This window comes from Miscanthus floridulus, chromosome 4 (genome assembly GCF_019320115.1).
Source record: "Miscanthus floridulus cultivar M001 chromosome 4, ASM1932011v1, whole genome shotgun sequence".
NCBI lineage: Eukaryota > Viridiplantae > Streptophyta > Magnoliopsida > Poales > Poaceae > Miscanthus > Miscanthus floridulus.
The window spans coordinates 2464273-2475138 of record NC_089583.1 but is presented as its reverse complement, the minus strand read 5'-3'; the positions used below and the strand labels follow the sequence as shown (position 1 = coordinate 2475138).

At 47.5% G+C, this 10866-nt stretch overlaps 1 protein-coding gene across 1 annotated transcript; it reads left to right on the top strand.

Moving 5' to 3' along the window:
* Nucleotides 1-8627: 8627 nt before the first annotated feature.
* On the top strand, nucleotides 8628-10295 carry LOC136550718 (protein NUCLEAR FUSION DEFECTIVE 4-like). The gene has a single exon (XM_066542318.1). The coding sequence runs from the start codon at nucleotides 8628-8630 to the stop codon at nucleotides 10293-10295; it is 1668 nt and encodes a 555-aa protein (XP_066398415.1).
* Nucleotides 10296-10866: the final 571 nt, after the last annotated feature.

The following is a 10866-nucleotide window of genomic DNA, read 5'->3' as shown; positions in this document are numbered from 1 at the left end:
ACTTGTATGTTTCGTTCGCAATCACTGTTAATGATTTATCTCTTCTCTTTTGTGCAGAATCAATCTATGGCATCGAATGAGCCTTATGACCGATAGTGGTCATAGTTTATTTGCATTCCTGAAGAGCATGGAGAGCGACTGGGAACTATGTACTTGTGATTCTGAAGTTTATTTGCATTTGTAATTGTGAAGTTCATTTGCATTTGTGGTATGGTCGATATATCTATATGAACCGCCTGTGATGCCTATTGTGAACTATCTGTGATGGATATGATGTTTATTTGAATGTTGTACGTGGTTATGACCAAACCAAATAAACTGATTATATGTGGCAGCTTTGCCGAGTGTTACACTCGGCAAAAGGGCTATTTGCCAAGTGCCATGAAAAATACACTCGGCAAAGCAGACACGTGGCAAAAATCTATGCATTCTGGGGCTAAAATGGTTTCTTTGCCGAGTGCCTGCGCTGTGACACTCGGCAAAGAAAGCATGTTTGCCGAGTCAGCGCCTGGACACTCGGTGAAGAGACCAAAAGCTGGGTCTGGAATGACCAATCTTTGCTGAGTGACCGGGATGTGACACTCGGCAAACATGGATTATTTGCCGAGTGTCTGGGCCTAGACACTCGACAAACAATGGATTATTTGCCGAGTGTCTGGGCCGGGACACTCGGCAAACAATCCGGTTCAATATGCAAGAACAAAGCACATTGATGTCCACCACCATTTCATAAGCGATCACCAACAAAAAAGGGACATTTGCATTGAGAGTGTAGGCACCGAAGATCAACTTGCCGATATATTCACCAAGCCATTGGATGAGAAAAGGTTTTGCAAGCTAAGGAATGAGTTGAACATATTGAATTTCTCAAATATGTGTTGATGCACCCCCCACTCATATGACATGCCTCTCCTTCAAGCAATCCAAGGTAAAAGTTGATTGACATGGCATACATCCTTACTGAGGACATGTTTAGTGCATCTAGACATCTTTCATAATTAATAGGCTCATTCATGAAAATCAAATGAATTTAATGATTGTATGGTACCACTATTGCTTCTATGCTTGACTTGATCTAGTGGTAGCATATGATATGTTTGTGAGCTTGTAAACCTAGTGTTCAATCTAGAAAATGAGCTCTAAGTGTTTAACTCAACATGGTACAAGATAGCCCTTATTTGGAGGTGTGAAGAAGCTTGTCCTTGGATCAAACCGAGTTAAATGTCTTTGGCAAGTATTCTAGATTGAACCAAATTTGGGAAAATGATCCTCACCCCATTGATTGACATTGATAATCTTAACCTATATACTTTTTGAACCTTTGTGGTCATTGATGACAAAGGGGGAGAAAAACAAAGATAGTGCTATGAAAAACAAAGATATTAGTGATATGGGGAGAAAGAGAAATAGTGTACTAAGATAGTGAAAAGACAACAAAGAGGGAGAGAAACAAAGATATAAGTGATAGGAGGAGAATTTGACATAGGGGAGGGATATGACAAAGGAAAGGGATCAATTAAAATTTTGAGCACACAAGTAGGGGGAGCAAGCTCATAAACTTATATGGTGCATTTGTATGTGCATTTCATATATTTACTTGCATGGCACAAGTTTTAAATTTTAATATCCATGCTTGTGTGGTGTATGCTAGTTGTAGGTTTGAATGATGAAATAAAAAACTAGCATGCATAGGTTAAGTAACTAGACTTATGCTCACATTATGAAAACTAGACCCTTACTTCTAATGTTGATCTCACGGGGTATTCTAGTTTTTGTGTATGTCTAGTTGCTAATGGTGCTAAGGATGGTATATTGGTGCACTCCGATTGGTACCACGCTTCAAAGGTCCATCTTTTATATCTTAGCATCATTTGATAGACATTGTCTCCTATATTTCCTATCTAAGCATATGTGCAAGCTACTATCCAAACTCTTAGCACATATGTAGGGGGAGCAATTGCTACCATTTGGGGTTCATGAAACTTGTCCATATCCTTTTACACATGGTAGAAATGCTTGGGCAAGCAACATGGATTCAATTGATTTTAAATTCAATTCATATCTTTCTGTAAGGGTTGTCATCAATTACCAAAAAGGGGGAGATTGAAAGCTATAGTTTGGTTTTGGTGAATTGATGAAACCCTAAGTGCTAATCTAGTTTATCAAAGTGATTATGAGATAGGTAGCACTACTCCAAGTGGTGAAGCAAATGAAGATCATGACATGACAATGGTGTTGCCATGGTGATGATCAAGTGCTTGGACTTGGAAAAGAAGAAAGAAAAACAAAAGGCTCAAGGCAAGGGTATAAATGGTAGGAACCATTTTATTTCGGTGATGAAGACACTTAGTGGGTGTGATCACATTTAGGTTCGATAGCTGTACTATTAAGAGGGGTGAAACTCATATCGAAATGCGGTTATCAAAGTGCCACTAGATGCTCTAACTCATTGCATATGCATTTAGCATCTAGTGGAGTGCTAACACCCTTGAAAACATTTATGAAAATATGCTAACACATGTGCACAAGGTGATACACTTGGTGGTTGGCACATTTGAGCTAGGGTTAAAAACTTCACCAGTGGAGTGTCCACCCGTAGAGTGCGAACAGTCCGACGGTGCCACCGTCGCCCTGTACAGAAAAGACAGGGTCTCACAGAGTGGACCGAACGCTGGCCTCAACTGGATCGGCACGTCCAATCAGTAGAAGCAGTGAAGATGCTGGCGTCGGTCTTCGACCGGACGCTGGGTCACTTCGTGACCGGACGCTGAGTGGGTGTGTCTGGTCCCACTGACATGGCAGCGCGCAGAGGAGATGGTGTGTGACCGTACGCTGGGTGAGTCCGGTCGGGCTTGACCAAACGCGTCCGGTCGTGAGTGGAACCTTACTAGAAATGACCGGACGCTGGTGTTGGTGCGTCTGGTCACTACGAGCAGCGCGTCCGGTCATCACTTGGCTATTGGGATCGAGCACTCAGTATTTGAAGAGAGGGATGACATGGCAGTCATCTGTTGATCGGATGCTGGCAGGGTGCGTCCGATTGATATGACCGGAGCGTCCGGTCACCCCGAGCAGTGCCCAGTGAAGGGGTACAACGACTCTATTTCATGGGGGCTTCTATTTAAGCTCCATGGCCGGCACTAGCTCATACTCTTGGCCATTTACATTGATATAACAACCTTGTGAGCTTAGCCAAATCCCTCCCACTCATCTCCATCATAGATTCAACATCTTTGTGAGATTGTGAGAGAATCCAAGTGCATTGCTTGAGTATTTGCATCTAGAGGCACTTGGTGTTCGTGTTTCACTGCGAGATTTGCTTGTTACTCTTGGTGGTTGCCACCACCAAGATGGCTTGGAGCAGCGAGGATCATCGAGTGGAGGTTGGTGTTTGTCTCCGGCTCTGATCGTGGTGATTGTGAGGGGTTCTTGACTTTTCCCCGGTGGAGAGCCAAAAGGTACTCTAGTGAATTGTTCGTGGCTTGTGTGATCCTCATCTTGTGTTGGTTGTGCGGCACCCTATTGATGGTTTAGCATGTGATGCCAATTAGCGCGTGAACCTCCAAGTGAGTAAATCGCCACAACGAGGACTAGCTTGCCGGCAAGCAAGTGAACCTCGGTGAAAAATCATTGTGTCATCATTTGATTCTGAGGTGATTGGTTGTCATTGGTATTCATTCTTGTGATTGATTGGTTCACTCCTTGACTCGGCGGTATAACCATCTTGCTCACTCTCTTTACATTACCGCAAACTAGTTATCAAGCTCTTTAGTGTAGCTAGTTGTGAGAGCTTGTTAGTTTGGTTAGTGTGGCTCTTTAGTTAGCCTTTTAGAGCACACTAACTTAGTGTAGTGACATAGCCATTGTGTGGTTATAAACTATAGAAACTAGAATTGTGGTAGGTGGCTTGCATTTTTAGTAGGCTAGTGCAACACTTGCTTCGCCTCATAATTGTCTAACCGGTGTATTAAGTGTTGTTTTAGAAATTTTTAATAGGCTATTCACCCCTCTCTAACCATCAGGACCTTTCAAAGTGGAGGCTACAAAGGAAATAAATGAAGACAGGAAGATGAGGGTTTGCTCATAGAGGATCTATATCAACCTGGCTCTCAAAGTATGATGTTTGGAAGCATGAATGAGGTGGAAATTAGTAAATTAAGTTGTATGTTGTTCAATGAAGGGGGGGTCCACAGTGATCAATGAATATGGCTCAAACATGTGTAACTCAAAATTTGATCCTTTAGTTGCTATTGAAGCAAAGAAGGCTACTCTCATGGCTAGAAAGCATAAGGAAAGTAACTCTAGATAGATAGGGAAGGACACTGAAGATTCAAACAAAACCAAAGAACTAACAACTATATTAATTGGAGGGAGAAGAGAAAGAAATCTCAAGTGAATGGGAAGTATCTCTTAGCCCTGCACAAGGATCACAAGACCCACCAGGTGTGGGATCAAGTCAGGAAGATGGTTGGGATAAGGTACAAGCTAGAGGTGTTGGGATTCAAACTAAGATGATAACATCAAAATCGAAAGATGGGAAGGAAATTGAAAGGAAGGAACAAAAAATTGAAGAACTAAGGGTGGGAAATGAATAGCTGGAGATAAACCAGGTGATAAATGTGGAGATTGTGGATGTCAATATCATAGAGAAGCCTACTATCACCTCTAACATGGAATGGAGACCAATCAGGCAAAGCAAGAGGATCAAAGAGTAGGAGAAGACTCAAGCATCAACTGAAGGGAAGGCACAAGACAAGATTATTCAACGAGCAGACAATCAAGGTAACATTAATGCTTTTGATAACTCCTTTGCAGTTCTTGCTTCCACTGATCTGGTAGATATGACAGCTCAAAATGGGAGCTAATCATTGTGTCACCTGCTTAAGTTAGAGCCCCCATGTCTGGCTAAAGGGGCTAGGGGAGCCCGTGACCCAACCTCAGCTCATCCAGCAGGGGTGCACGGCCAAGGGGGCAGGCCACCACCGCTCCTCAAATCTTTCGATATCCGAGGAGATCCAAAATAAAAAGGGAAAGTCAGAAAAAGTAAAAAAATAAATAGATATTTACTTAGATAAAATAGATTAAGATTTATTAGGAAATAAATAGCTTTGCTTGTAATGAAAGCAATCCAAATCTATAAGGACTCTTTTCTTAGTTTGTTGGAGGTTAAATCTAGATTGCTTAAGGGTCAAGTCCAATAAGGACTATAAATATAGGAGCATTGTAACTATTTAAATCAAGCAAGAAATAGAAATATTCACCTTTATCTCTTCCTCTCTCTCCCTCTCTGTGCTGCCACCCCTCTGTCCTCTCTCACGCCGCCACTGCCCTTACGACTGGGCCGCCGCCCCTTGCAGCTGCCCACACCTTTGCCCTAGCCGCCCTCAGTACCGGCCCCCCTCCCGCCACCGGCGCCACCAAACTGATGGACAGCATACAACAACACATCGCCAACTCCGACACTCGCCTGAATGACTTGGAGCATGGAGGATCTGAGAAGGATGCTGATGTCAACATCACTATGGCCAAGGCAAAAACAGGAACGGGAGATTGCTGCCAAAAAATTCATGGCCATGGAAAAGGAAGAGCATATCATCCCCTGGGAGAAAATTGAAGGCTCAAAATTTTCGAAAAATCCAAAAATGGAGGAAAAGGTGACGAACAATCTGTTCGTTACAAAACCAGAGGTGGAGGTAACACCTATGGCAATGCTACCCCTTCTGCCATCTCACCAACCGATAACAGATCGAAAGGCGCATTCCGTCAAAATCATGTCAACAAGGGGTAGCAGGACACCAAAAATCCTGATTGGCCTAGCACCAGAGCAGCAGGACACGCCCCACAAGGATAGGTCTACAAGCACCCCATCTGCATGACAATGACATCTAGACTCAGCCCACAACGTGTTGAATGCAACTATCCTCGTCCGCAAGACCATCTGCGTGACAATGACATCTAGACTCCAGCCATCAACATATATGACTCCAGAAAGAGGGCAGAAAAAGTCATGCTAAAGAACTACGTACATATTGGGGCCTTCTCAATGGACGTGCATGACACAGATGATGTCATATATCCCGCGGGCGACGGTGGCTGGGGCGACGGTAATCACCACACATTTCTTGTTCACTTCTTTTCTTGATTCAGGGGAAGTGAAAAAACTAGTAACACGATCTAAGCCACAAAAGCGACTTGGTGTATATATTATATATGCCAATGTCGCCTTGGCGTCTTTGCATTGGATGCAAAACTAATTGTTTTCTCCATCACGTTCAACCCTCCCATGTCGGAAAACTAAAATCTGCCTCGTACCATGTTTGCTTGCGGTCGTTCTAGAATTATATTTTGTTGGTGGCGTTATTGTTTATACCGTTAATTCATGCATTCTCTTTGATTTTTAGAAATGGTTCTCGGCTGATTCGTGCTGCAGGATGCGCGGGATATACGCTGCTGCTGGCACCCGGCGTACGTAGCCTGGCAACAAGCTCACCAAACCAAACCAAACCAAAGAGCAAACACACCAACTCGGAGGGGCAGTGCCGCTCGGACCGGTTAGGCCGGTGATACAGGCAAACCGGATATATGCTGCTGCGGTCGCCTGTCTAGATCCGGTGCGCGTCCACGGATCGGAGGGCAAAGTGGATCGGGGGCGCCCACGGATGGGTGCGCGTCCCATGGCTACTGGGGTCTTATGTATTACACAATGGTCAACAATAGTGGTGAGTAGTGATTTGTAGAAATTTAACGGGATCGCTTGACCCGATGGCAAAGGCTAGCTCCGCCCCGAGCGCCACCGTCCTCGGCGCTCGCGACTCCTCCCACCAGGCGCCCGGCGTAGTCAAGTAGGAGAAGCTCACCAAACAGCAAAGACGTGTCGATGTCTTTATTACCCTTTTTTTTTAAAAGGCAGCAAGAGATTTACTGGATTTTTATTAGACGAGCAAAATGGAAAAATAAAAAAGAATTACAACAAACAACAGGAGACTAAGTTCACCGCCACCACGGCACACCGGCCGACAACCCAATTAGATGCCCACCTAGACGACAACTTAGAGTCTAGAAAAACACCCTGAAACCGAAAAAACACAAAGTTAGACCAACTGAACAGTGACCAACAAATGCTAGAACTACTCCTGTCGTGGTCCAGCATGAAATCTTGTTGTCAACTGGTATTGCTCTATATCTTCCTTGCAAAGGAGTGCCACCTGACTAGGCTGCAACGACTTGTTCTGAAATGTTCTTCGATTCCTTTCCTTCCATAAATTCCATCAAAAATAGATCATAATGCCGTTAAACATCTTTTCCTCTTATCTTTGTCTATCTTAATTCTGCGACCCCCATTGACCCGGATCCCCGTGAGCCTCCATGCATTTGACGGAGTAGGTGTGGTGTGAAGTGTGATGGGGCCATGGGGGTGGGAGGTGGGCCCCGGGCGAGTGGTTGCTTGGCTGGCTGCAAAGCCGAGCGAGCCGCAGGGAGAGGGAGGGGAGGAGCGTTGCCAGGATTTGGTAGGTAGGAGCGCTTCACTTCAGTGCCCTTTGTCCTATTCCCTTTCTAGTTTTTTTTTTAAGTCTGTCTACCCAACAACCATATGTTTTATGCAGTTTCAATACTTGAATTTTTTTACATTATAGAATTAAGATCCAATAACCTCCATCATCCTTCTACCTCTAGTCTTCTTCTACCTCCAGCCCTCTTCTATCTCCAGACAATCACAAATCACAAGATCATACATCCACATATCACAAGAAACAATTTTTTTTCTATGCAAGAATAAGAAGACAAATCACGTCCAGATCTGATCGGAGCCATACGACGCGACTGACGGAACACGCTTATGGGCCTTCTTAACACGCGACTTCGAGACGGAACACGCGTATACGGCATGCATCCTTCCTTCTCAACACGCGACTTCGAGACGCTACTGGCTCGTGCGCCCATGTGATGGTAAGAGGCCACCATGTAGCCGGGCACGTAGCTGTACGTGACTGCTTCTTGAGACGACATCGGAAAGGCGACCACATGTGTTTTTTTTCCCACAGGTGTTGCACAAAGAAAATTCATATGTTTTTTTAAGCTAAAACACATACGTGTTGTATAGCATTTCTTTTTTTTTTCCGGTTTGTTTTGGGGAGGGGAGCTTGCTAGCTGTACTCCGCGACTGTACCCACTACCCAGCTGCTGGTAGACGCAGACTGCCTTCTCTCCTGGTTGTGTCCGATTTATTTGGGTCATAAGGGTGCGTCTGGCTTCCCGCAGCCGGCCAAACCAGGCTCGCCTGATGCAAGCAGCGCTAGTTTGGTTGCATGTTTCATCGAGACCAGCCAGGCTACGGACATGCAAAACATTCCTCGCGGTCAGGCTTCGAAGGAACGTGACAATCGACTTTCTGCCGGGGCTAGCTCGCCTCTTTCGGGCTAAGCATGTTATATCCAGCGGTTATCTTCCAAGGCTTTTTGCACCGTGAGATTTTTTTTTTTTTGATTTCTCAAAAAAAAGGTGGGTGCAATCGCTTTCCGTGTTCCCCCACCGACCCAAGACCACGTCTAGAACCTGGCCAACGTATCATCACCTACTGTTTTATTACCCATTTACCCTGTTCATTCTGTGAACCTAGCTAACCAACAATGCCGCCGCTCAGCGCCGCCCTGCACCTCCTCCGCGGCAGGTGGGTGGCCTTGGTCACCTCTACCCTGGTACTCATGGCCGCCGGCGGAAGCGTCTTCCTCTTCCCCGTCTACTCCAAGGCCATCAAGACTTCCTTGGGCTACGACTACAAGGCACTCAGCGTGCTGGCCGTCTGCAAGAACCTCGGTGCAAGCTTCGGGTTCTTGCCGAGCCTCATCTACGACTTCGCCCCGCCGTGGGTCGTGCTCGCGTCCGTCGCCGCCATGAACCTGCTCGGGGTGCTGGCGAACATCGTGCCCTACCTCGCCGTAGCCGGGCACATCGCTCGGCCCCCCCTGTGGCTCATGGGCATCTCCATCGCGCTTGGCGCCAACTCTCAGTCCTTCGCCGTCACCGGCGCGCTCGTCAGCTCCGTCAAGAACCTCCCCGACCACCGCGGGCCTGTGCTCTCCCTGCTCTTGGCCTTCGCAGGCCTCGGCGGCGACATCTTGACGCAGTTCGGCCACGCCTCTGGCGGCTCGGCCCTTCTGCTCTTCATGGCGTGTCTGTACTTGGTGCTGCTGCCCTTCGCCTGCAACAGCATCCGCGTCATCCCGGCCGGGCCCGGGCCAGCTGGGACCGGGGCGGCGCGTTCGGAAGTCGAACGCAGAGGCGTCGTGCTTTTCCTCCTCGTCTCCGTCTCCGCTTCTGCGTGCCTCCTCATCCTCCACGTCGTCGACCTGGTAGCGGCCGCGCACCTCCCTGGACCCGCCTACTACGTCACGGCCATCTTCGTCGTTGTCTTCCTCGTCATCTCCCTGCTCGTCGTCGCCGTGAAGCAGGACTCGTCGTCGCCCGCGACGGCTGCAACCTCTGGCGAGGCAGCAGGCGCGGGGTCGTCCTCGTCCATGCTCAACAACAGAAACCCGACGCCGCCGTCGAGCTTCCGGCTGGAGTGGCGCTCCATCCTGCGTGATGTTTTCTCCGTTAAAATGATGCTTATCTTCGTCGTCACCTTCGCCATCGGCGGCGGCGTGCAGACTCCGATCGACATGATCGACCAGATCGGGCAGTCGCTCCGGTACAAGGACGGAGCCACCTCCAAGCTGGTGTCTCTGGTGAGCCTACTGGACTACGCCGGGCGCCTGGTGGGCGGATTCGGTTCCGAGTACATGGTTGCTCGTCACAAGCTGCCACGCCCGGCGGCGCTCACCGTGGCGTTCCTCCTCGCCTGCTTCGGCCATCTGTTCATCGCCCTAGGCGTGCCCTCCGGCCTCTACCACACCTCGGCGATCATGGGGTTCAGCCTCGGTGCGCTGTGGGCGGTGGTGTTCGTCACCATCTCGGAGGTGTTCGGGACCAGGCACTTGGCGGCGCTATACAACCTGGCCGTGCTGCCGGGCGCCGTCGGGTCGTACATCCTCAACGTGCAAGTGACGGGGCGCCTCTACAACCGTGAGGCTCAGCGCCAGGACCACCACACCTGCATCGGCATCGGCATACAGTGCTTCAGGGTGTCCTTCTTCATCCTCCTCGGCGTGACGCTGCTCGGCGCGGTGGTGTCCGCGGTGCTGGCGTTGTGGGTGTGGCCGTCCTACCGCCGTGTTCCAATCGGTGCTGCTGGTGTCGCACTCGACACGACCGATTGTGGCAACCGCGATCGCGAAGAAGACGAGGCAGCGGTTTGATCAACAAAGCGATGCGATCATATATAAAATAAAGGTTTCGCTGCTACCTACCTTAGCGCTACCCTATCCAAGTCTATTGCGGTTATGTGTGTGTGTGTCTATATATATATATCACCGCAATAGATGTGCAGAATAATAAGTACAGTAGTATTTTGCTAGACTACACAATAATAATTATGATGATTTGCGGTGCAACATGATCAATGCTGGCCGGGTTTGTGTTGTAATAATAAAAACATATATAGGTATATAAATGTAAGTGCGCCTTACACATACTCCTACTAAGGGTATGGTATTTTTGCGTGCTCGAGAAAAAAAAGTTGACATGTGTGTATAAATACGTTTTCAATCGTCGTTAAGCTCTTTGCCGAGTGCCGCAAAAAATACACTTTGCAAAATAATGACACTCGGCAAACAAACTCTTTGCCGAGTGCTGAAAAAAAAACATTCGGCAAACTAAGAAAAAACACTCGGCAAAACAGAGACACTCGGCAAAAAACCGCCACGTGGACATCCGTCAGTTAGTGTGCCAGCCATTAGCAGTTTGCCGAGTGTTTTTTTTTCAGCACTC